General features: G+C 34.6%; 1 protein-coding gene across 12 annotated transcripts; it reads right to left on the reverse strand.

Annotated features, from left to right (window-relative positions):
• Positions 1-27,969, reverse strand: si:ch211-225b11.1. Of its 12 annotated transcripts, none has more exons than XR_015490352.1 (15): positions 27,336-27,877; positions 22,841-22,975; positions 21,290-21,385; positions 18,448-18,658; positions 15,703-15,835; positions 15,379-15,513; positions 14,713-14,816; positions 14,368-14,492; positions 6,873-6,985; positions 5,319-5,459; positions 4,479-4,578; positions 4,234-4,334; positions 2,119-2,289; positions 555-2,025; positions 1-416 (listed from the first exon to the last, which is right to left on the reverse strand). XR_015490352.1 is itself a non-coding variant. In NM_001431123.1 (14 exon segments), coding segments are annotated over 11 exon segments (1,368 nt in total). In that variant the 5' UTR covers positions 18,600-18,658; positions 21,290-21,385; positions 22,841-22,975; positions 27,336-27,969; the 3' UTR covers positions 1-1,932.

The raw sequence follows: 27,969 nt of genomic DNA on the forward strand, positions 1-27,969 counted from the left end.
TGACAACAAAACAATGCCTTTTATTTTAATAAGACAACTTGCATATAAAACTGCCAGTCATAGGACAAAAAAAAGAAAATGTTTAAATATATATGAAAAAAACTTAAAAAAAAAACATAATTTTCATACACAATCCATGACAAAATAGAAAACAACAGTGATTATGAATAATTATCCTTCTCAGATACTTTTGGTTTTAACAAAACAAAACTAGGTTTAACACAAAACAAACACAAAAATATGACATGTGCATATCGTATGCATTAAGAAATGACAGCAGTAATAACCCAGCAAACTATTTTGTGTTAAATGGATGTCTAATAGACATCTAAATGTAGACAGCTTGGCTAAAACAAGGTTAAACTTAGGCTGTCAGTGAAAAGCTAATAAAGATCGTATAATAGCCCAAAACTAGACTAGTCGTCAAATTAGATTAGATCAGATCAGACAGACTTCATATGTGTAGTCATTCATTTCTGTTTATTTGATGACTAGTCTAGTTTTGGTCTATTCTTAGATGTCTATTAGTTTTTCACTGACAGCCCAAATTTAGCCTTGTTTTAGCCAAGGCGACTATGTTTAGACGTCTATTAGACATCTTTTAAAAACAAAAAATGCTTGCTGGAAATGTTTTCTCATTAGATTAATTCTACAACATCTATATTGCTTTGTTCTGTCTCCTTACTAAAACAGTCTCAAATTTTAATCATTCAGTGTACACCATTTTCTCTGGTAACTTGCTAATTGTTCATTTAAAACTAAATATTTTAAGTTTTAAATATGCATTCCTCTCATTTTAATCTCAAAGCTATTCTGATATAAACTTTGGCTCACCATTGTGAAAGCAATTTCTAATCTGCAAAACTGTTTATTAAAAAAGAAAATAGTAAAAACAGTAAACATGTTTATTTATTAACAACCCCTATTTATCAGAATGCTTAGGCCTTTAAGGTGACAACAAAGTGCTTGCTAAAAAGGGCACACACATTTTTACTTACAGTACAACAATTTTTATTTTACTCAATTTTTTTGTAAACTTGTGCAGTTTTTTTTTTCATCGATAAACAATCTGAATATGTTTACACTATATAGAATATGTGCCACAGTTCAAGTAACAAAGTAGAGGGCAAAACCTGCAGGAGTTTAAAGCAGCTGTAAAATATTGTTCTGTTGTGATCGTGAACACGAAGGCGTCAGAAAACACTGCATTTCTTTCTTTTTTCCATGATCTATAAAATCTACATTTTCTTAAGCTTGTTAATGTGGATGTTGCTGTGCCATAATAAACTAACATAATAAAATTAACATAATAAAATTAAACATAATAAATTTCTTTGCTTGTTTTTTGTTTGCGCAGGTGTTTGACAGTGCAGTGGCATCAGATTCTGACTTCTTAAATAATCTTTTGTAAAATCAAGTTTGTCCCTAATAATCAACTTAATCTTAGGGTTCTGTCAGTCTTTAAATCAGTGTATCAAAGGAAATATTTCAGCAAAGCTAAAGCTCAAAACGTGATCATTTAAAAGCTTAACGGAGCATATGAAAACACAGTGGAAAAAACAACAAAAATCATATTTCTCTGTCTTTAGGTTGTGATATATTTTACATTTCTTAACTTGAAGAAAAATATGCATAATATCTTTAATGTTTGACATTAAGTTTTTCTGTTTTTTTACTCTAGACAGCTGTCACAATCAAATAATAAATACATATTAAAAAACTCAGTTATAAAAAAGATGGCATTATTATTCATGCCATTTGTAATTCTGGGACCATTTTGAGCATTGAGTTCTCTCGAGCAATAATCTGAAATATACATACACTAGTAAAAACAGTTTTTACCGTTTAAGCAGATTATCTTTGTACTTCTTATGAATGAACATTTTAGAAACACATAGACACACAGAAACACACACATACACACACTAGTTTCTATGGAGCATTAAACAGTGCGATGGACTCAGTAGATGGTTTCTCTGAAACGGACTCCAGATCTACAGTCGGAGTTATGGATTTTTTCAACCTCTGTGACAGAGATAGAAAGAGGAGCCGGGTTCATTTTGACATAGAGAAACAAAGCAAATATTTGATAAAGTGATGTTTGTGGACTGCTCTTACCTGCAGCAGAGAGCCTTCGGTGGTCCAAAGCTCATGAAGAGCCCCTAGAGGAATCCATATGATAGAGACCAGAGAGATGAACCAGCCCAACAACTCTGCCCACAGCGGGTACGTGTAGGACTTGCCGTATCGAGCCGGAGTATACTGGACAATACTGGAGATCAGAATACCCTGCAGACAGAGACACATTATCATTAGATGTTCACTTAAACAGGCCTCCACTGATCCATTCTTCATGATTGCTTTCTGTTGAGCTGCTTAGAGCTCAACTGGTTTCACAATTAGTGATCTTTCCTGAAACTAAACTGAACTGAATCATCATTAAAGCCACTTGAGCTGAATAATGAAATTATAATGTTCTGTAGAGCTGATTTACTGCAGAATTTGTCTCATATTTGAAGGTTGCATTTTTGATTACTTGTTTACTACTGTTTTAAAACACTGAACAGGACTTTTAAAATATCTAAATATCTACTATCATCAACACGTCAGATGCTTTTAATGTTGCTTAAAGGAACACTAAACCTTGTTTGGAAATGGACTCATTTTTTCAGTTAAACTGTTGCGTTTAACCATATTTGAATCTATTCAACACTTTTCCTATTTAAAGCTTGACTCTCCTGTAGTTACGTTGTATATTGTGCAGTAGGAACTATAACATTGGTGTAATAATCAGGAAACTTTGCTGCCTTTCCATGGCTGCAGCCATGGAAGATAATATGCAGTGCCTGAAAATAATTTTAAATAGTCTCTCACTAATGTCTCCATGGTTGCATAGTTGATTATTGTCATATGACATGATAGTTCCTCGCCATATTGCTCAAGAAAATAGCAACTTTTTTATTTAGTATACAATGTAGTTACAGAAGAGTCAAGCTTTAAATAGGAAAATTGTTAACCCTCTTCTAGTTATTAAAAGTTCTAATCCGATTCAAAAGACTATGTGATTTTATTGTAAGCTAAAAGTCCTCTTACCAGACCCAGAGATCGACTGAATGGATTCAAAAATAGCAAACTCTAGGAGATTTATAAAATTAAGTCTATTTAAGTTCCTTCAAGATTTTAAAGACCTTTATATGTGCTGAAATTGTCTCTCTGTTTTATTTAGGGAATTTAGGGTCCCTGCGTCCTGGGTAAAGATGTGCACTCAAGGTTTTGAAAAAAGCATGTTTTGTCATAGATTTTTTGTTTGTTTGTTTGTTTTGTTATTGATACTTAATAGAATACTTTAAAGCTATGGCAAAAAAAAATGTTTTGAGAAATCGATTCTGCATGGATCAGCTAGTTTTTAACAGCAGATGGCGCTCTAGACTAGTTTTCAACCACACGCAAATGCTCACATCAAATTTTAAAAATTAGCTTGTCACAAGATTGTAATGTAAACACAAAGACTATTGTATTTTCCTAAACCCATCCCAATTTTATTAATACTTATTATAGATTCAAGTGGGTGTCACTGTAGCGCAGTGGGTAGCATGATTGCCTCACAGCAAGAAGGTCGCTGGTTCGCGCCCAGGCTGGGTCAGTTGGCAGTTCTGTGTGAAGGCTGCATGCTCTCCCTGCGTTCTCAAAGGTTTTGTCCAGGTCCAAACACATGTGCTATGAGTGAATTGAACAAGCTAAATTGGCTGTAGCGTATGAGTGTGTATAGGTATTTCCCAGTGTTGGGTTGGGGCTGGAAGGGAATTCGCTGTGAAAACATGCTGGATAAGTTGGCGGTTCATTCCACTGTGGCGACCACTGATTAATAAAAGGACAAAACGGAAAAGAAAAGGAATGAATAGACTTAAGTGGTTTTTGTGAGAATTTGAATTCAAGCGGAGTATTTTTTTTTTTGTAAAGGACACAGTGCCATCTGCTGGTAAAAACTACACTGAGAATCGATTCAAGAGAGAATAGCAATGCAATTTGAGGCAGAATTGATTTCTCAGACGATTATTTTCCCACCACAGCAGGAAAATAATGAATCACTGATACCTAACAAAAAAATAGATGTATTTTTTGGGAAAACGTGGACTAATTTAAAAGACAGAATCAATATATCAGAACTAGCCATTTACTCTGAACCACAGATCAACCTAGCATGACAATTTTATCAGATTTGTTTTCATTTACCAGCACAAGCATAGGTGACAAGTACTGCCAGCAGATTCGGAAAAAGAGGTTAGGTTTCTTTCCCAGCATGTTCTCCACCATTACACTGAGCCGCTTCACTCCTGCACGTGCGAGAGAAAGCAAAATGAAAAAACGTGAACCTTCATATCTTCGTATCTCAGTGTTAGCAGCAATACAACGGCCAGATCTGATCTGATCTGATCTTTCTATGATCTCAAGAACAAACAAAAGGATGTGACATTCACCAAATATGAGAGTGACGGCGAGCACCTCGAAGAAGGCCAGAAACATCAGAGACACCACAGCTGTGTAGTGATCCATCAGCTGAAACACATATATCCCACCCTACACACACAATATTATTTATTGTTTATAGTTCATAATATATATGTAAAAAATCAAGAAAAATCACTTCAAACTGTTCAGTTAAAAAAAAAGAATCATTCCTCAAAAATGCTCATTCACACAGTAAACACAGCATTTTACACACATTAAAATGCTTAAAAAATATGAAGACAAATGTTGTTATTTATTACTTGGTAAAGTTTATTTATAAACTAATTTCTAGAGGATCAGGTGCTTATAATTGCTTGAGGCTAGTCTCGCATTATCCAATTTTTAATTAACCAATCAGATGATTCCTAAGCCACTATAAATACCCTAAGTGAGATATGAAGGTATAAGTTCCATATGGCAGCCATCTTTGTTTTGAAGAATTCCCCCCTTCCCCCCTACTCCTTCTCCTTCCTAGAAGGATGGCACGGTGGCCCAGTGGTTAACACTGTTGCCTCACAGCCAGAACGCCACTGGTTCTAGTCCTTACTAAGCCAGCTGACGTTTATGTGCAGAATTAACCCATTCTCCCCGTGCTCAGTGGGTTTCCCCCGATTTCCTATCACCGTCCAGAAACATACAATCTAAGTTAATTGACTAATCCAAATCGCCACCTTAGACATGCACCTAAGTATCACTTAAGAGCAATCACTATCTGTTCATTAGCTACTACAGCAGGGGTGTTCTCGAGATCTACCTGAGCTCAAACTACCTTCTCGCCTTGCAAACATGTGAAACTAGAGTATATTTACCCTTGTAATGTGTGGAATCCCAAGCAGAAAGCCAAAGCTACAAACGGCCAGAACGATCAGTTCCTTCCTCTTAAAAACTTTCAAAGCCTTCCTGCCAAAACCATCCATGATGAAGGTCACAGCCACTTCCACCATGGCAAACTGCACAGATACACACACATAAAAGTACAAAAATGCCAAATTATAAAAAGGTATATTAACAAAAGTATATAAAGTATGCATATACGTGTAATACATTGTACATAAGTTACACTGTAAAAAAAACTTACATTTTTAAGCTGAATTAATTTAACCTTATTAGTCTATTGAACTTGAACTATGTTAAATTGACTTAAAACAGCTTGCGTAACTTATAAAATAAAGTTAAAACATGATTAACTTAGTCTAATAGGTTACAATGACCTAAAAACATGTTGTCAGGACTAACTGATCATGTAATTTTTTTACAGTGTAAATAAACCTGGTAATTATAATCTTCTTAAAAAAAAATTTGCAATAAAGAATCAGATATTTCACAGCTTAAAGAGAATTTTAGAAAAAGCATGTGTAGTCCTGTGAATTATGATTTTGGCCATTCATAATCAGAGGAATAAAAGCAGATGATAAAAATAATCCCTTTTTAGCCCAACAGATTCAGCGAATTTCCTGCTTGTCAACAAACCTTGAGAATGTACAAGGTCATTGGGAGGACTCGGCCTACAGCTGCAGGAACTGATAGCACCAATGAAAGAAGACAAAATAAGCCAATTCACCACCTGTGGCTTTTGCTAAAATGTACCAAGGCAGCATCACATGTACTCTGCAGGGAAGAAAACTGCAGAACGCGATGTTCATTCATTCATTTTATTTTCGGCTTAGTCTCTTTATTATTCAGGGGTCGCCACAGCGGAATGAACCGCCAACTTATCCAGCATATGTTTCATGCTGTGGATGCCTTTCCAGCTGCAACCCATCACTGGGAAACACCCATACACTCTCATTCACACACATACACTACAGCCAATTCAGCTTTTTCAATTCACCTACACCGCATGTCACCGCTACACAGGCCACAGTCCAGATCCGTTTTTCCCCCACAGTCCAATGACATGCAGTATAAGCGAATTGAATAAGCTAAATTGTGTATGTAGTGTATGTGTGTGAATGCAAGTGTATGGGTGTTTCCTAGTACTGAATTGAGGCTGAATGGGCATCTGCTGCGTAAAATACATGTTGGATAAGTTGGCCATTCATTCCGCTGTGGTGACCCCTGATAAATACATGGACTAAGCCGAAGGAAAATGAATGAATGAATGTTGAAAAAGATCTCCTGGGTTAAACATATGCAAGAGAAGTTGGCGGTTCATTCCAAAGTGGCAACTCCTGAAAAATCCAGAACTAAGCCGATTGAAAATGAAAAAAGGAATGAATGTTGAAAAAGTGAGGCCCAGGAACAGTTAAAAACAAAAGCATGTCTTATGTGAATGGTTTGTTTGAAGGTAGCTACATGCTTTTTTGAATGTACCACACAAAGGCTGCTTATTAGAGCATGCACGTTTTTGAGGCCTATTTTACCTGACTGTCCAGTCCGAGGCACAGCAACATGATGAAAAACAGAGGAGCCCAGAGCTGAGAAACTGGCATGGTGGAGAACACCTCAGGATACACCACAAACACCAGACCAGGCCCTGCAGAAAACAAACAAACAAACAAACCAAAAATCACTGATCAAGAAAGACATGACCACAGGGAGTGTTCCAGAAAACAGTTTTAACAAGCTTCCACACACACAACGTTTTAACCAAAACCTTTATTGCTAAAAGATGTATGTTTTCATTCTCTGCAGTGCAGTGAATCCAAGTGTCACCATGGAAACAAACACAAGAAGCATGCAGTGATCATTTTTATTATTATCTCTTCTAATCTTTAAAGTTGGCATGAAATGGAAATAGCCTTTTCTTCCCTATTGACACTCACTAGCTATTTTATTCTTGCAAGTAATGGGTTGGGCCTTTTGCCATTAGAAATGCTGTAATTCTTCATGAGATGGATTCAACAAGGTATTGTAAGCATTCCCCAGAATGTTTTTTCTCTATACTAACATGCTGGCATCACGTCATTCCTGCAGATTTGTTGACTGCACATCCATTACAGTATGTGAATTTCCAGTTCCAGCAGATTCTAAAGGTTCTCTGTGATTATCTAGTGATAGTAAACAGATCTAGTGATTATAAACTCACTTTCACGTTTAGAGAATTCAGTTTCAGTTGATTTGAGCCTTGTAACATAGTGGATTATACTGCAAGAAGTAACCATTACAAGATGCATTCAAAAGGATGATTGTAGAAAGCAATAATATTCAGGTAGAAATTGATGGCCTTTAAATGATTCTTAATTGATACTGCTGAGCACAAGGGTGTAAATAAAACAACCTCTACACCATTACACCACCAGCAAGACAGGATGGATCTATGTTTTCACGTTGTTTATCCCTAATTCTGACAATATCTGTCATCCTTTGTCATCAAGTTGAGTGGCAACCAGACACACTAGAGGGCGCTCTACACCACATTTGCCACTAAACCAGATCCTAGAATCTTTAACACCTCACACCTGATGTTCATGAACTTTAATTACACACACCTGCAGTTAATTTACACTGATTACACACACAAGATAAGCACCTCTTTCACACACATTCTCTGCTCAGTCTTGTAATACTGTAAACTGCATTCGCACTACAGTTTGAGCATGCAAAATTCTGTAGTATGGCACTGTGAAAAGGGGCAGGATTAAACAAAATGACTAGACATTTTAAAAAAGCGAGTGATTGGTCCATATTTTAAATTTCTGTCCAGAAAGGTCATGTTTTGATCCTTGATTGGTCTTACGCAGTCAAGTGATGTGATTTCGCAGGTCAGAGTTCACCAAGCTTGAACTTTGCAATGCAGCGAACTGTAAAACTTTTCGTACAAGCTTGCATTTCTGGTCTGATGCATTTGTGTGCTTATGAATAAAAGTTTATGGGGAGAGAAATTCAGTGTGACTGCAGCTTTAATGTGCAACACCAAATGGTTCTCCCTGTTGTTGTATTTCCCGTGTTTTGATTTTGGACTGCTTTCGAAGTGCTTTCTGTCTGTCCTTACCATTGCCTGTCTTTTTGGATTTCTCTATTGGATTAGCCCTTTTACCTCTTATTAAAACATCCCTTTGTTTTAATAAAGCTGCATTTGGAGCGTTCAACTTGTCACATCGTTCATTACAGTACCATCCTGCCAAAAATTGATTCCATTGCTGTAGTTTGGTGGTCGGTTTCACATGAGTGACAGGCTGTCGCACAATCAAAGAAGAGATCTCACTTTACTTCAAGATAAGGACATTTAAATAAAAAAATATTAAAAATGAGAATGGTTAAACATTGTTATTTACTACTATATTCCATAAATATGAGTAGCAACTTATTTTTTATATTTACTACTGTGTATTGTTTGATGTTAAATATCCAAATAAAGAAGACAGACCGATTGACTAAATATAAATGGTCTGTGCTTGCAAAGATACTTGACTATCTACATTTTTAGACATTGTTTCTACAGTGAATGTATGGTGTAAATTAGTCTGCATTCTTAGTAATTATAGAAATACATTATTTGTAAAATGTCCCATGCATGAAAGTGAAATCACATTCAGCCTTATAAATGCAGATCCAAAAAAATATAGAACAAAAAAAAAATATATATATATATATATGGCTATTATATATCTATTTGAATAAAATAAACATTGCTTTATGTTATGACAGTGCTTTATTACTAAAATACATTACTATATGTATGAAATCTGTTATGCCAACTGGAGTATCATAAATTTGAAATTCATACACATAAATTAACCCTTAAACTATCATCTCTATGGTTGAGACAATCCACTTGCTATAGCCACTCACATTACTGAGAGTTGATGGTTATATATATACATGCAGTACTCAGTATGCCACATAACCTGCTTTTTGTTCAATTTTTTGATAATCCTCTTTGTTATGCCAACATAAGCACTGCTTACAAAGTTCATAGCCAACAAAGGGAAAAAATCTTTCACTTTTGGCAAATCTACAGTAATCGATGTTTTCAATTGCCAAGTAGTGTGTGGTACCAATAGTTTAATGTAACGCAGTGTTAAGGGAAGAATGCTGTGCTGCTGTCTTTTTCTTCAAGGGACAAAGAGTGAAAGAATGAAAGTGAAGGAGACAATAAACCTTTTCATATGATGAAAAACACTGAGCAACACTGCAATTATATCTGCACTGCTAGACCTTACCAGGCTTTTTTACAGTAGAACACTGGCAACACTGTTGCCAGCTACTCACTGTAAAACTTTGGTTACAGTAAGTAACTGGCAACAGTGTTGCCAATTAATTACTGTAACTGAACCATTACAGTGAGTGGCTGGCAACAGTGTTGCCAGTTATTTACTGTAACCGAACCATTACAGTGAGTAGCTGGCAACAGTGTTGCCAGTTAATTACTGTAATAGAGCAGTAGTGGTAACTAACTGGAAACTGTGTACAGTTAATTACTGTACTGTAGTGTTACAACTCACAGCATTATACTGCATACACATTAATAGTATGTCAAGGTGTTACTAAAATTAATTAGTATTCTAACCTGTTATTAAAAATAGAAGGCATAAAAAATCTGACAAATTTATTTTATTGTTTTGGCAGCAAACAAATATACAACAGAAAATGTATAAAAATTAAGAAATCAGCAGATATAAATATTGTCTTACATATTACTGAGAGCCACAGGTCTGCACAGTAAGGCTGTGGTCACACTAACGTTTGAGCATGCGAAATTCTGTCATATGGCACTGCGAAAAGGAGTGGGTTTAAACAAAATAATTAGAGATTGAAAAAGCAAGCGACTGGTCCATAATGTTTGTTCAGAGAGGTCATGGTTTGATCTTTGATTAGTCTCAAGCAATCACATGATGTGATTTCGCAGGTCAGAGTTCTCCAAGCTTGAACTTTCCAATGCTGCAAACTGTAAAATTTGTCGCATGAGCTATCATTCCAGTCTGCAGCATTCACATGCGTATGAATGAAAGTCTATAGGGAGAAAAGTGCAGTGTGACCAGGACTTTAAGCTGTAACTCTAATTGAACACACCTGATAAAACTAATTAAGGCTCGTTAGAAATCTACAGGTAATGTTGAAGCAGGGTGGGAACTAAATTCTGCTGCGCTGCAGTTCTCCAGCAACTTGGAGTTTGACCCCCATGGTATATAGTATAGGTATATGGTACACACCTGCCTGTAATTATCAAGTGGTGTTCAGGTCCTAATTAATTGGTTTAGGTGTGTTTAATATGGGTAGCAACTGAAATCTGCAGGAATTTAGATCTCCAGGTACAGAATTGAGCACCCCTGGTACATAGCATACTTTTAAAGCAACTTTCAACATTTACACACACACACACACACACACACACACACACACACACACACACACACACACACACACACACACACACACACACACACACACACACACACACACACACACACACAGAAAGTGCTGCAGTGAAATGTGTTACTCTCTCCTCAATGCAAAACATGCATAAAAAACTGAACAGCAAAAAACACAAAATAATTATTTTATTTTTTAAATAATTAAAACATAAGCATATGAAAGGAACACATAGATAGAGATATAGATAAAAACATATTTGTCAAACACAGGCACATACTGTCAAATCTCAATAAAAAGTTTTAAATAATTATAAAAAAACAAAAATAAAGTCGGCAACACCGAAAATCCAAAGGATCCAATCTTTTATTGTTATAATTATTATTTTTTTACTTTAAAAATCTCATGACAACGAACTTTTCTATTGTTTCTAATATAAATTTATAGGTGGATACACAGCTCTGAAAAATACTTAGCAACAAACTCGCAACCTGGGACCTGACAGTGGAGCTTTTGTGTGTGGATGGTTATGTGTATCATATTTTTGTGATTCCCTGTGATGATTTCTGTGCACATGTTACCTTACTGAGATGATGGAATTTAATGGTTTTTATGTGCATAAAATCTGCTTATTTGCCAGAAAGATACATGAAACTGTTAGCATCTGTACATTTTGACAATATGCAATATCCAATAAATAAATATACTTAAACAAAAGTAATGTAAGAAGTTATATGAGGAGAGGCTAACTAGCTAACAATGTAGCTTTCAAGTACACTGTTCAAGATAACAACAATATAACTTAAAACACAGCCTTATTTTAGAAACCCTCAAAATTAATTTGAACACATTTTACTTACTCATTGTAGATTCTTATTTAAAGCCTAAAACATATCAGACTCTGCATCTGAATTGATAGAGAATAGAGCACATTCAGCAGTAAACAAGTCAAACACCAGACTCCCTTAAAGGGCCAGCATTTTCTGAAAACTAAAACTTCTAAAACTTTTTTGTTAAGAATAAGACAGCCTGTGGTAGTGTCTGGTGATGCCTAAATCATTATTTTCTGCCTTTAAAATGCACGTCTCTATAATTAGCAACATAAAGCATCAGAGTAGATGGGACAGTACAGGTTGAACAGTAATTTGCCATTTATTGTCACAGTTACTACCTGTAATGTGTACGTAAAGTAAATTACTGTAATTTATCATTTGCACTACACAATGTCATACGAATACTACTCCTTTTACAGTAAAATACTGTTTCTTTTCATTACAGCAAAACACTGGCTATTTTACAGTTATGTACTGCATAATCTACAGTAAGGGTTAACAGTGTGCATTTCTCAGATGAAAAGATCTTCCTGCTGTTCTGAGATGAAGGTTGACTGCTGTGTGAAATCATGTTGAAAATTTGAACGTAAATGAGGCAGAGATGTTTTCTCTGAGGAGACATAGAAGGTATTGCGGCAAAATACATAATTACAAAAAAACAGTAGTGCAAGCTAATCAGTTTTATTCTCAAGTAGAACAGTGTTCATCAGATGATAAGCTTTCTGAGGGAAGCAGCATTCTGTTTTAAATTAAAACTGATTTATACTGGTATAAACAGCTGATCTCGAATAACGTTTTAATAAACAGTACTGTAATATAAAGGCAAAATGAATGATTTTGTAATGCACTGTGTAGCTTTCCTGATATATCCTGAGGGCAGCTCACAACTCAAGGACATTGTTTATCATTGTTTTTTTGTATTCATGCCGTTCATCTCTGCCCACCTTTCTGTGTTTCCTCCTGATTCTGTTTCTTCCATGAATAGTCTCTTTTATTCTTGTTCTCTGGCACAACCCAATCCACCCTTCACCTCCTCTCATACTTATTCTCTCTCTGGTGTTACAGAACAAGACCTTTTTTATTTTTTTATCCTGCTTCATGAATGAAACTGAAATTCTCACAACAATCTTATTTCATTAGCTTGCAAGGTCTTTCTCTGTCTTTGTTATGTGCATAAAAGGGATAGTTCATACACAAGTATAAATTCTGTCATGATTTACTCTTCACTTATTTCAAAACCTGTTTGACTTTATTCCTTTGAACACAAAAGAAGATATATAAAAGAACGCTGGAAACGACATCGACGTTCATAGTATTTGTTTTTCCTACAATGGAAGTCATTGATTACAGGTTTTCAGCTTTTTTTCAATACATATTTTGTTTTCAGCAGAAGAAAGAAACTCATAAAGGTATAAATTAACATGAGAGTGAGTAAATGGTGAGTTCATTTTAATGTTGGGATGAATTATCCTTTTAACTTTTACTAATATCTTACAACAGAATTCGCACTGCCAATGTCCTGATCTGTGCAGATTACCATGGATTAGGATTTTAATTTAAATCAATAAAAAGTCAATATCCACAAATTCCCATAAATTGATCATGATTTAAATTAATTATCAATTAATGGATTTATTGTTAACCTAAATAAAACTAGGCATACCTACTTCAGTGACACAATAATTTTTGCACATCCCATCAAGCTGTAGACACTTAAAATGCGAGCATCCACAGCCAAATGAAAATGTTTTAACTGTAAATAAAAAGATAGCTGTATTTTGTAAAAAGAATCATTGACAATTTAATATAACCATTTAATAATAATAATGTAATGACTGATATTCAGTGTGTCAGAGCACCATTAAAGAGAGCAATGTGCATAGGATATATTGTACATATTAAGGAAATTCTGGAGACTGCAAAAATTCCTGTTTACTTATATATGTCCATCCATGACATGGTAAATGTTATAATTTAGCTATGATAGACCTCCTTGTGTACAGCCGGGTTATTTAAGTATTACTGATCATTTTAAGTTTACATTTTATTTTACATTTAATATCACAATAACTTGCTGCTTTTGTGACTGTCGTTTTTAAATGCCTATACAGATATTTTTTTCATTCATCATTTTCTTTTCCGCTTAGGTTTTTTATTAATCTGGGGTCGCCACAGCGGAATGAACCGCCAACTCATCCAGTATATGTTTTATGCAGCGGATGCCCTTCCAGCTGCAACCCATCACTGGGAAACACCCATACACACTCATTCACGCACATGCACTACAGACAACTTAACCTACCCAATTCACCTATACCGCATGTCTTTGGACTTGTGGAGGAAACCCACACAAACACCGGGAGAACATGCAAACTCCACAAAGAAATGCCAACTGACCCAGCTGGGGCTCAAACCAGCGACCTTCTTGCTTTGAGACGACTGTTCTACCCACTGCAATACCGTGTTGCCCAGTTTTTTTTTTAGTTATGTTTAAGTTTTAGTTATTTAATCTAAATCTAAATGAAAACTTTGCAATTAAACAGAGGCATTTAAAATAGTTTAGAAACAGTCCTTGCAGCTACTGTATAGGGAATAACTACTAGCAAAATACTAAACTATAGGAAAAATCAAAGTGCTGAGCTGTGATTTGTAAAAATCTGACAGTAAATAGTCTAGATTCAAAGAATTGTGTGCAAACACACAAGAAGAATGAAGGACTAGAAACTGACAATACAGGAAAAAAAAATAATAATAAAAAAAAACCTCTTACCATCTGTGGCGATATCATCTACAGGTAGGTTGTGAATGTGGGCCATGTACCCGATGGCAGAGAAAATAACAAAGCCGGCCACAATGCTTGTGGCTGAATTAGCCAAAGAGACAATAAATGTGTCCCTGTAAAATCAGAATGAATACTGATGAGAGACTCGTGGCCTTCAGGAATATAACAAACCCTTTCAGTGCAATAAATATAAAAGCAAAAGTAGGCAACCTTACTTTAATTTTACATTTCATGGAAATTATTTGAAGTAAAAATAGTTTTTAAAATTGTTAAAAATCAGCACCTACGCCTCTGTTGTATTATTGAAAAAAGCACCATAGCTATATCTCTTACCTAAGGATGTTGTTGTTGTATTTGTTGTAACTGGCCATAGATATCATGGAACCAAAGGAGATGCCAATGGAGTTAAAGATCTGAGCAGCTGCATTGACCCACACCTACAACATAAGATTAACAAAAACATACAAGTTTGTATTTGTGTCCATATTTTGTATTATATACAAACATGTTTTAAAAGTGTAATTGAAGCAGAATTTGTATACCATAATTGCTTTTTAAGTCCTTGTAAGCCAGAAGGTCTACAAGCAGTTTAATCACATTTTTTGTAGTTAACGTTCAAAATTCCTCTGATCTTATAGTAATCAGATCTCCTTAAATAACAATAATGTGTAATTACAGAGTTCCACATGTTGTATGAGAATTTGTACATGCACCACAAATAGGAAAACTATTCAATTCATATAATGTCCTATTTATAATATGTGTTGCGAAGATTTGGAGGTTTTAAAGTTATTATATTACACCGGCTCCGGACCTGCTGATTAACTGCACCAAGTGTCAATTATATGTCAAATAGTAAACAGCCACAATTTCCACAACAATGTAGTTGTTTATGAGTGGTGCTGTAGTAATGATATGGTAGTACCTCATATAAGCTCTAATCTAATCTTGAGCAGCAACTCCTCTGTGACTCATGAGTGTTTACTCAAATGATCTCACCTGCACTTCCAGCAGTTTACTCCAGTTTGGCATGAGAAAGAAGAGGATCCCATTTTTTGCTCCAGGCAGCTGGACATTATTAACCAGCAATGCAAACAATATAAAATAAGGGAATGTTGCAGTGAAGTACACAACCTATAGTCAACAAAAAGATTGAAATTAGTGATAAAAAAGGACAAAAACGATTATTTAATTTAAATAGATCTTAACTACTAGACTGAAATTCATTAATTCAATGATAACCAATATTGGGGGTTTAATTTAAATTATTCCACACATTTTATCATCTGTCATTTAGAATTGATGTGAACTCTAAACTCGGACCTTTCCGGTGGATTTGACCCCTTTAAAGATACAGAAATAAACAATGCCCCAGGCCAGGACTAGAAGGCCAAAGAGTTCCCAGCGAACCCCTCCAGCACGCTCAATCCCAGAGGTCATTTCTAGCACCTTATGACTGAAAAACACACACATACACAAACAAACATTACAACTTTAAAAAGCACAAGCACGTCATCGATGAACACACTATACACAACATAATGTTGCTGCTTACAGAAGTCATATAAAGAACCTATCAGCCTATACTGTGTGTGTGTATGTATGTATATATATATACATACATATACACACACACACACACACACACACAAACTCTATTTATGCAAACACTGAAAAGTAACTTTTTGAAATGTTCCATTAACACCGATTACAATAAATGAATTGTCCCCAATACCGAAAGACAATACATACAGTACACAGCTATAATCAAGCTCTGGCAAAGATGTCAAACTAGACATGTCACAATACAGTGATCCCTCGCTATAATACGGTTCACTTTTCATGGCCTCGCAGTTTCGCAAATTTTTTTTGTGCAATTCGTCATGCTTTTTTTCTACACTGCGGAAATGCGGATGCGTGTTCTGCATACTTCTGCATACTGTGTCCTGACTGGCTGTAGACCATTGTCAATTAATCTCATTCATGCCGTGTCTCCTGTACAGTACAGAACGCGTTCATCTTGCCAAATTTACATAAAGCTTTAAATCACTAGCAGTGTGACTCTGAAGTGCTGTAATGTACGTTTTCAAGTTTTCTCCCCACAATGTCGATGAAACGATCTGCACCCTCAAAGACACCTGTGGTAGCACCCAAAAGGCAGAGGAAGATGTTAACCGTCGCACAAAAACTTCTGGACAAAGGAAGGTAGAAGTTACGCGGACGTATTGCGCCATTACGGAATAAATAGTTAAAGATCAAATGGTTTTGATCTTTGGTTTCATTCAACAATACTGGACTTATTTTTCTACGAAGGTTTAAATTTTGAGAGCGTTTAAACAAGAGAAAAGTGTGAAAATGTTAATGCCTGCCCGAGAAAAGTGTATAAAGTGTGTAGTGAGGGGTTTTACAGCCTTAAAACATCTAGAATAACTTTGCGGATATAACTACATAACTTGGCAGATTTCGCCTATTGCAGGTTATTTTTTAAATGGAACTCCCGTGAATGACGAGGGACCACTGTATTCAGTAATTTAATATATCGTAATAATAAACATGCAAAATATTGACATTGTGGGGACTTTAAAACACCATGAATAAAAAACTATTATTTCAACTGTTAGAGTGCTTACTCTCAGAACACTTAGATTATTGTTTTGTCAGTGTCTTTTCATTACAGCAACAAATGCCTGAAGACATAACAGGCTGTTTATTTTTAAACATAATCATTTTCACCTTTTAATCTGGCCTACAACATGTTGTAGTAAAATGTTGACTGAATTATTTATAGGCATATTGTTTGTTCACACTGTACAGTAAGACTTTTATTAACATTCATTTATTTAACTAAACTAAAAAAATGCTTTTATTTAAATACAAATGCTTTTTATTTATTTTAAGTGATGTCAATTTATAAGTTAAGGCCTAATAAAAACCCATAGAATGTCTAAAAGTTGTAATCGTTTTATTAAATGCGGGAACTAACTTTAATATAGTAACTAAAATAAACGTGATTATTTCTTACTGTTTATTTCAATGCATTAACTAACTGTGGTGATGTCATTGCTCCATGAACATTACTTGCTTGCTGATAAACTATTTCATAACTATAACAAGAGCTAATTCAATCATGACTTAACATTAAAACAGCTATCATAACATTATCGATATGTGGACCTTCTTGGGTTCTTGGAAGCTATTTAAAATAAAAACGTAAAACAGGAAATAGGTTAGGACCATTGTTATTGTTTACGTCTCTCAAAATGGTTTATCATCCTTTCACACTTTAAATTATTGAAGCATTTGAGTCTAAACATGTATATACAATAAACTAATACACTATTTTTGTGGGATTTTTTTCTGTTAAAGTAAGGTTGGGTGATTTGGCCTAAAATCAAAATCTCAAATAATTGAACATTATAACTAGACTACGATTAATGAAGGATTATTTTTTATTTATTTTATGTTTTAGCCCTCACAGTTCACTCACAAGTTTTGTACAGTAAATATGCTCACATATTACAAGTGAGAGATTTTTAAATGAAGGGTGCATTATTTGATTTTAAAATGAAGTAAACACACACAATCTATTATTATATATTGAACATAAATGCTGAACAACTGAAATTAAAAAACACATTGCCTTAAATGTGGCTCTCCGCACAACCCACTCTCGTTACCAATCCCATTGCTTGTGATACGTGTCGTTCGTTGTGATATGTAGTTACACTTTTTTGAGAGGTGCCCGGGTATGCGATGGCTGTGCCGGACCGTACACGTGAGCTTGTCAGAAGTATAATATCAGAATAATATAATAGGTATAAATCATAATATAATAAGTATAAATTAGCCTTAACAGATCGGTGTCACAGGACTCCACACAGTACGGAAAGAACTTGGGAAAAAATTGACCTTGAAAATTGATCAATTATAGGATCTGAATTTCAATTACTTTGATTAATCGCCCAGCCCTATGTTAAAATAACCTTTTTAATAGCTTAGGTCAATATAAGGATAATATGTGATACCAGCATACAAGCCTACTCTTCAGTAAAAAAAGTTTGCACTCACTCAAAGAACTGTTGACTGGCTGATTGCAGATGTGTAGCATTGCCTGGAAAACCAGTGGAGCAGTTGGCAACTGTGTTCCAAGTGTTGTTGCAGGACTGCCATGGTAATGAAGGACTGAATGAATGAAGTAAGTAGTACAGAGCCCAGGTCATGAGCACGTTGTAGTAGGTGCAGAGCACATAAGAAATCACCACTGTGGCGAGTCCCACACCTAAGGACAGACAAACAAAGAGTAAGAGGATGCCACCCTTTTCTACCACCACGTCCACAGCACCTAGGGCTCCTGAGAGGCTTTGAGATGTTTAGTTTTTAAACTTTGCACCTTTAAAAAAGTAGGTTAAAGTTCCAGTTTCTGTTGAGTTCCACAAGAACAGAAGAAAACAAATCTTCAAAACAGCTGTTTTTGTTTTAAGTTAGGTCAAGTTATATTAAGAGAGCTCTATTTGACAGCATTTCCAAACATGCACCAACAAAAGAAAACTTCTCCTCAGTTTCTCAGGGTCCTTTTGTTATCCCTTCTTAGTGAATATTTTTGATGGTCGTCCAAAACAGCAGGGCTTCTTATGCCTCCAGAGACCTTATGCAAGAGGTTTCTGAGAGATCTGAATTAGAAAGGCTAGTTTTTTATTGAGGATTGCATGAATGAATCCAGTAAGGCTCTTCGATCTTATACTTAGCTTAGATTTCAAAAACACAATTTTGAAGAGCTAAAGACGATTTGTAGAGCTTCTCCGCTATCATGCGATTCTGATTTATCCTTGGGCTAAAATTGCAGGGTATTAAATGGTCCATGGGATAAGCTTTTATTTATATGAAAAAGTTATGAAAAATGCAACACATGCTCATTCTGAAAGCGTAGCCCTATTTACGTTTCACTTTTAATTTTTATACCAAACGCCATGGGGCAGTATGACGGCGTTCCTTTCCGCGTTTCTTTTTTTTTTTTTATTGCTTTTTCAATTTTGTCAGTTGGATTTAGAAAAGTGGGTGGGCGGGTCAGTCTGTGTTTTTTAAAATACTGTTGGTTGGGTTTAGGGAAGAAGGACAGTGGGTCATTCGATCAGTCAGTCTGTCAGGCAGTCAGTCATTCAGTCAACAGCAGCCTCTGGTGGATTTACGTGAGAACAGCAGGCATGAATGGCACTCGCGAGGGAAATTTGAGATCTCAAAATACATATACAGCGGCCTCTCGTGCATTTGTGAAAACAAAAACTGCAAAAAACGGAGTTCCTGCCATGTATTTGGTGGTCTCCAGAAACGTATATAGCAGTACGTTTTCAGAATGAGCCTGGGTTAGAAAAATGGTTTGTGCAACCTGTTAATGTTGGTAACTGCGTTTGACTAACTTTTTAAGGAGAACTACTGGCTAGCACAATAGTATTTCTTTTTCTCAGTGATTCATTATCACATCCTGAAAAGAACAAACAAACAGGAATCTAAGACAGCAGCTTTGCTTCCAGTAATTTTGACTCACTATTGTCATGCTGCAATCAAGACTAAAGAAGCCAGGAGTGGAAGATAATTTGATTTAGACATTTAATATGAACACAAAGAAAAAAATAAACATTTATAACAAGACCCATTCAGCCACCAGGGTTTTTCCATTAAAAAAGCAAAAAAAAACAGAAAACTGCTGAAGCTATTCTTAGTAGTCCAATAATGATTTACTTGCCAAGCCATTTAGTTCTTATAGTTACGGATCCAGATGCAAGTCTTTTTAATGTGACCCAGTTATTTTGTGACCCAAAGCAACACTTTAGAAGGACAACAACCCATAGATTTTGTTTTTGCCCTGTTTTGATGCCAGCTTTAAGTCCTTGGATTAGTTATCATCACTCTCTGTGGATCTTGGTATTGTGTGACTTTTTTCACTGTCTACATGGAATGTTCACTAGTCGTTTTAGCCCTGAATAGCAGCAAGCTCTGAAAACAGGAATGTTGTTGTTGGCACGTTCTGAGGTGCCCTTTAAGGTCAGACACAGTGGTTGGTCCAGATTTTAAGCCTTAAAAATTCCACTGCTTTAGTAATATTTAATGCCATGGCCATTACAGGATCATTGATTACCCAACTGGAAATCCAAAATCAACAGTAATTGTGAACATTATTACGGCTATGACAATGGTCAAATCTAGCACATGTTACATTACATAAACTTTAAGTCATTAAATTGTTTGTATGCTTTTCTAATTGAGAGCATCACATATTACTATAAAGGAGGCATTATGTCATGTCAATTTTTATTATTTCAATAAAAATGTATTGTAGGTTATAATATATTTTATGTTATAATATATTGTATTTTTTGGTTATAACTTAAAGCTAGGAATTGGCAGGAAGACTGGCTTTGTAAATTATGATCTAATTTAGATGGAAAATACTGTATTATAGACAGCTGATTTAAGCAGATACTGAAAAGCACCTGTTCATTTCTTAAATCATCTTATTTGTTTTTAAGAAATAAATATAATTTAATTCTAAGAAGACCTTGTCTACTTTGTGATCCATCTGATTTCTTGTACAGAAAATATTAACATTAAATTCATCTTCCCTTTGGAACCACATGCAGTCCTAGATCAAGTATAAACACATTAGTGCTGTATGACTAAACATAAACACATGCACAAATCACTCTCTCTTTTTCCTGTTATGGAAGAGTGCACAATCAGTCATTCCAATCCATTCCAAATATTTTTACAAGATGGACAGTAAATCAACATTAGAGTAAATAGTAGAGCAACAGAATGGTCCATTACTCACTTTTGCTGGAGGGTCGTCAGAAAAATCACAAAGAATTTGACACTAGAGTACATTTCAGTCAAAAGAATATACAGAAAGAACTACCTGCTCCAGTCCCTCTGCTAGCAAGGTGCCGTAATCGGCTGAAATGAGCGCTATATCAAAGGACGGACCCAAAAGATTTGACCGGGTAGACTATCTCTGTCTTAGAGGAGAGAAGTCTTAAGTTAGCAGGAGAAAAAATGTCAAAATGAAAAAGGTAAAGAAACCCAAACAATGAACGGCGATGGCTGAACTCATTGATGGTGACTATTCACATTTGGTCCACTTTGGTTGCAATCTATTTCCATAAAAATGGAATTACATTTATTGCATACATATTTTATGTCTGTTTTTCTCTAATATTTTATCACATCACAATAAGAAAACACAAGCTGAAATAAATAAATAAAAAACAATAATAATTATACAATTAAAATTGATTAATTAATAGCTAAATAAATGTATTTAATTAGTGGTTAAAATGAAATACTTGATTTGACTGATTAATTTCAAAATAAAATAATTTTTAATCTTCTACATTGTTACTTAAAGGGGCTACATACATAAACTATTCTTATGTATTCAATGCTGAAAGATGTGTAATAAACCTTATTTACCAACTTGTTTAAGTTGTTTATGAAAGCATAAAGACTGATTTCTTTGTAAAGAATTGGAACTTTTTGCCAGGAGAATCATAAGGATGTGACGTTCATATGCCTTATTTAAACCTTTTATTCCATGACACATGAGATAAATGTTTATTCAATTTAATTCAATTCAGGTTTAATTGTACAGCGCTTTTCACGATAATTATAGTTTCAAAGCAGCTTTACAAAAGGTGCAAATTATTAAATTACAATCAAAATCAGAAAAATTAAGGTTGTTAGTTACAGTTAATTTTAATTATCTAGTAACTAATTACTAATAACTTTTAACAGTTATTATATATAATCATAGTTAACCTGCAGTTATATAGTATATAGGTGATGTCTGTACATGTTTATAAAACCCGCAATTAATGCCAAAGTAGATTTTCTGCAGGGATTCTAAAAGAAATACTGTTGATTTAAGCTGAATCAAGTCTAGAAAAGTGGTCCAGTAATCAAGTACAAGAGATCAGTCGTCACCAGATCATCAGAAATCAAGAGACACAGAAACACGTCCAGACATTACAAAAAGAAGATCCAACATAAAGTTAAGAAAATAAGCTTTGCACTCAGTATCCATGTTTGATCAATGCAGAGAGATGGGTGGATTTAATAAACACAGTCAAGCAAAATGCTAACTCAGTGTTACATGTTGAGCAGCATTCACACTGTTGACAAACGTTACCAGCAAAAAAAGCTAATCTCTGATAAAGCAATTAATACAGGAGGTTGGCAAAACAGTCTAAAATGTTTTACAAGGAATATATAACAATATCATAACCTAAAAAAGTTAAGTTCTCTTAAACTGATTTTATGCCAAATCATCATCAATCATGTTGAAACTTGAACTTGATTTGTGTGACTGAACTACTGGTATGTCCCATATAACTGGTCATTTGCTGGACTGTGTTTGCATGGTAGAATTGAACACAGAAATATGAGATGCCGAGGCACACGGACCACTCACCTTTGAAAAGTGGACATATTTGAGCCAGAGCGTGGACTGGGCCCAAACGGGTGTACTGACCAACAGTGAACTCCATGAACAGCAGTGGGATACCACAGAGAAACAACATGATCATGTAGGGAATCAAGAAAGCACCTGCAACATATCAAAATGATAAAACAAACATGAATAATAATTACTATTAAAACAAAACTTACAGTATTTTTGGTAATGATCACAAAGGTTTAATTTGACAGGGATAAATGTGTTGGATGTTAACAACTAGACAGCTTAGTTAGTAATTTAATGTATTAATTTTAATTTCATTATTTTGAATTGTGAGGTAAAAGCTGTTTGCTTGCGATTCACAAGAATGTAATTTTACTATGAAGACGGAAGTGGTTTTTCAGGAGGTCAAGATGATTTATTGACATGGTGTTAACAGATAAGGGCTGCACAATATTACGTTTCATCATCGATAACGCAATGTACACATTCGCAATAGCATGGTAGCATGTGCAATGTCCGGTCAGAATTGTAGTTTATCTGGTTGAAAAGTTTTCATTAGAAAGTTTAAGCATAATGTAGTGAGTTTATCAATTGCATGTGTTTTTAAGACCTGTAACTATTTGTAAGCATTTCAAGACAGGTTAATAGCATGAAACTATAACGTTTGAAGCTTTAACAAAGATTATTTATATTTTATCATTTACTCGATGAAGAATATACAGTGATGTTGCACATTCAATTATTCAAGCTCTGTCTCTGAATTAGGGCTGCGCAATATATATCGCTTGAGCATCGATAACCCAACGTGTGTGTCAACAATAGTCACATTGCAAGATATGCAATGCTGAGTTGTGAATATGGATGACCAGAATTCACATGCCAAAACACATGAGATTTGTGGAGACACTGCAGAATTGAACCGTTAGTGAAAGCTTTAAATTTCCATGTGTTTTAAAGGCCTATGTGTTCATTTTAGGAGTTTAAAGGACTTTAAGAGAACATGAAGAGCATAAAAAAGTTTTTTTAAATAAATTCTTGAATAATTTATTTGATGAAGACTATACAATTCTCTTTTATGTTTGATTACTAACTTTTTGTCCCTGGATACTGTTAGACATTCCCCAGAAATCCAGAAATTACTGTTTACTTTATTTTAACATTTGCTCCATTGTGTTTATGACTTTAGTTTGTTTATTATATGTATATAATAAATTACATATATTTATATTTCACTCCCATACAAATCATGCCAATCTAAAGTAATAACTTTCTAAATAGAGCTATTTAAGCCATGTGCTGAAATTGTATTCATTCATATCACAATATATATGTATATATATATATATATATATATATATATATATATATATATATATATATATATATATATATATATATATATATATATATATATATAGTTAAATTCAGAATTATTAGCCCCCCTTTGAATTTTGTTTTCTTTTTTAAATATTTTTCAAACAATGTTTAACAGAGCAAGGAAATTTTCACAGTATGTCCAATAATATTTTTTCTTCTGGAGAAAGATTGATTTGTTTTATTTCGGCTAGAATAAACACAGTTTTTCTTTTCTTTTTTTAACCATTTTAAGATCAAAATTATAAGCCCCTTTAAGCTATGTCAAAATTTTCATGCAGCCCTAGTCTGAATACTGTATGACTCCTAAGAACACCATAAAAGCATTTTTTATTTCATTTGTATCTTTGCACAACTGTATTTATTCACAGTATGTTTGCAAATTTGTTTATTATGTGAGCAATTCCATGCAAATGTCAACCTTGCCATAAAAAAACAAAAATTACGTTTTCACCAAAATAGAGAAACTGTTTCTACATTTTTTGAGTAAGCAAGTATTTTACAGTACTTTAAAAATACTCATAAATGTATCTTTCAGTGTTTTAAAGTGTTATATTTAATTTGCCAAAATCACACAAGTGGAAATTGCACATCCATAACGGAAAAGTGTCACATCCATAACGGCACTTTTTCCTCATAAATTCAAAAATGTCAAATAAAATAAAATCAATCATTGTTGTTCTATAGTGAGCCAACTCATATCTGTTTGATTAACATTGTTTTACTTTTAGGTTGTGCTGTTTAATTGACAGAATTTCAACAAAGTATGTTGTAGACTGTAAACTCGCAAACTTTGTCACATCCATAACGCATGTTTATTTTCCTCATTAAAGTATAAAAATGTTAACAGATTGATATCTTTCTAATCCCATAAATTTGTGGTTAGTTGTCAATATAATGTTAACGTATACTTTCTATGTGGATTTATGTTTTGAGTTTTTACTACAAATGTCACATCCGTAACGCTGGAATTGCTCATATGTTTTGTAAATTGGAAAAAAGCAATATTGTGCATCCCTATTACATATTCAATTTTGCCACAAATCAGCTCTTACTGATTTAAAAAAGATAGATATAAAACTAAAATTCAAATGTTTTTATGGTCTGTGTTAACACAGTTGAGGAAAGCAAACATTCACATGGACAATACGGATATAAGATGGACAAAACACTACGGTGCTATATAGAGCACAGAGCAAAGGGAGGCAAATTTATCTGCTGTGACCTTTGTGACAAGTAACCTATAAAATGTGTTTACCTAATTATCACAGGTCACTGAGTGCTTTATTTGTTATAATGTAACGCTTGGTACGGTGCAAAATAGAGGATTTACAAGAATTGTTTTTTAACAATTTAAATAATCTTTGCAGGTTTTTTGCTGAAACATGATGAAATCTTACATATAACATTTTGCCAAACCAATGAGGAAATTTTATGATTTATAAATATTCATGGAAACAGCAACTAATTCCAAGATAATGAATATAGTTTAAGTAAATGATTAACAATGGAAATATGTTCAAAAGAAAAAAAGGCAGAACCAATGCACTGCAAACATGAAACAAAGGCTGGTTTGAGAAAACTAAAGAAATATCCAATGGTAGAAACTCCTGGATTTACTGTTACATCTTGTAGTTACACAACTGCTACAAAATTAGCCTCAGATAAAAAAAGCATTGCAACTGACAAAAAAAATCTTTTTAACCATTTTTTTATTACTATTTTTATTAAAAAGGACATTTCATTACAACATTTAAAAATTCTCAACATTTACTCACACGAAAATGTTCAACTTTCATGAATTTCTTCCTTTTGTTAAAAACAAAACAAGATATTCTGAGGAATGTCAAAAATCAGAAGTCATTGATATCCATAGTAGGGACAAAAAATAAAAAAAATTAATAAATTCTGCTGCTTTCAAACACTCATTCATTTTCCTTTGGCTTAGTGCCTTTATTAATCTGGGGTTGCTACAGCGGAATAAACTGCCAATTTATCTAGCATACATTTTACACAACGGATGCCCTTCCAGCCGCAACCCAGTACTATAGGAAACACCCACACACTCATACATTTACACACAGACTACGGCCAATTTAGTTTATTCAATTTACCTATATGTCTTTGAACTGTGGGGGGAAACTGGAGCGGAGACCTACGCCAACACGGAGAGAACTTGCAAACTCCACACAGAAATGCCAACTGGTCCAGCCAGGACTCAAACCAGCGACCTTGCTTTCAAATATTCTTTACTATATCTTCCCTTAAAAGATTAAAGTCAAAGTTTTGGAACAAGTGTATGAGGAAAAATTATGACAGAGTTTTACATTTTAGTGAACTCTCAGATACATAACTTTCCCTGCAAATTTAGTATACACAATTTAAAAGTGAATGGTGTTTTAAAAATGCCTTTTCTGTTTTAAAATTTCATAAGCATCACTCTATTTGCAATGAAGACAAAAGTGCTTTTTCATAAATAAAAAAAATCTGTGTTATGTGGTATATAACTTTTAATTTATGACTTTGAAGTACAGTTATGCATAAAGGACTCCTTTCGGTTTTATAGTCACGTGACCACAAAATGGCTTCCTACAGGTTGAACACACTCATTAAACTTTTAAAAATATTTGAAAACTTTGTTCCCATTTTTAAATCAGCAATATAATTTCAATTTATTGCCAATATTGACAATCAATAGACACTATCCTGGACACTTTGTTACTGTTCCCTAAATTAAAATGAATATTTTAGTTAAGCTATTGTTATGGTTACAAAAGCATGGCATCAGCCTTTATTGATTCTCTATGAAAGAGCAACTGAGGTAAAGTTGGTTTTGTTGCACATTCGTTCTTTTCTGAGCAGTGACACGGTCCCTATATTATTTACCATTATTATTTTGAATATTCGGTCTGAAATCCTATCACATTAATTAGCTCTATTTAATTGACTGTGAATAATGCAGTAGGCAGGCTACTTTGATGACCATTGGCTGGTAATGTGATTTCCCTGTTTACAATTTGCAAAGAATACTTTCTGAAATTATATTGTTAAGTAGAATGTTCGAATATAAAACCAACTTTACCCCACTGAGAGAGCAGCAGGAGGATGAGAGGTGTATGGGTTGGTCACTCACCTCCTCCGCTTCTGTAACACAGGTAGGGGAAGCGCCACACGTTTCCCAAACCAACCGCATAACCGATGGTGGCGAGCACGAACTCCAGCCGGCGACCCCACGTCTCTCTGGGCTCCGCTGCCTGCTGCTCGACATTTGCCAGCCTCGTGGCTTCAGCTCTGTCTGTTGTCGTCCTGGCGAGCTCTTCCTCTTCTTTTCCCTCTCCAAGCTGCTGCAATGCAAATTTGCTAGATGTGCTTACTGTCTTGTTCTCGGATCCCAAACCCATCATTACCAGCTTTTTACAGCGGAATAAGCGTACGGTGCCTAGATAATTATACCGTTATAACCGAACAGCACAATTTTAAAGACAGCTGTTTAATGGACAAAGAAGGCTGCGGTACTTCTCAAAGCGAATTAGCTCGATACTGTTGCAATTTGCCGGTATAATGTTGCCAAACGACACGGCACTGTATTAAAGCCGAATATCTTCGGCCACTTGAATCTATTAAACAACACGTTACCGCGTCGTTTTCTAACAGTTCCGAGTGCATACTACGCGTAAGTTGTCTAAGTTGTTATCTGCTTATATAGCTCAGTTACACAATTTTTAAGACCAGCCCCCCAAACTATAGTTTCCTTCGTTACATAGCTG

This window comes from Danio rerio, chromosome 5 (genome assembly GCF_052040795.2).
Source record: "Danio rerio strain M-AB ecotype USA chromosome 5, GRCz13ab, whole genome shotgun sequence".
Classification (NCBI taxonomy): domain Eukaryota; kingdom Metazoa; phylum Chordata; class Actinopteri; order Cypriniformes; family Danionidae; genus Danio; species Danio rerio.

Bases quoted from the DNA above. Each gene is read 5' to 3' on its own strand.
- si:ch211-225b11.1 (XM_087252255.1), bottom strand. From the start codon at position 27,606: ATGATGGGTTTGGGATCCGAGAACAAGACAGTAAGCACATCTAGCAAA. The intron at 15,514-15,702 runs GTCCGAGTTTAG...TGTTGACTATAG, and splicing joins GGGTCAAATCCACCGGAAAG to GTTGTGTACTTCACTGCAAC. The intron at 14,817-15,378 runs GTGAGATCATTT...CTTATGTTGTAG, and splicing joins GTAAACTGCTGGAAGTGCAG to GTGTGGGTCAATGCAGCTGC.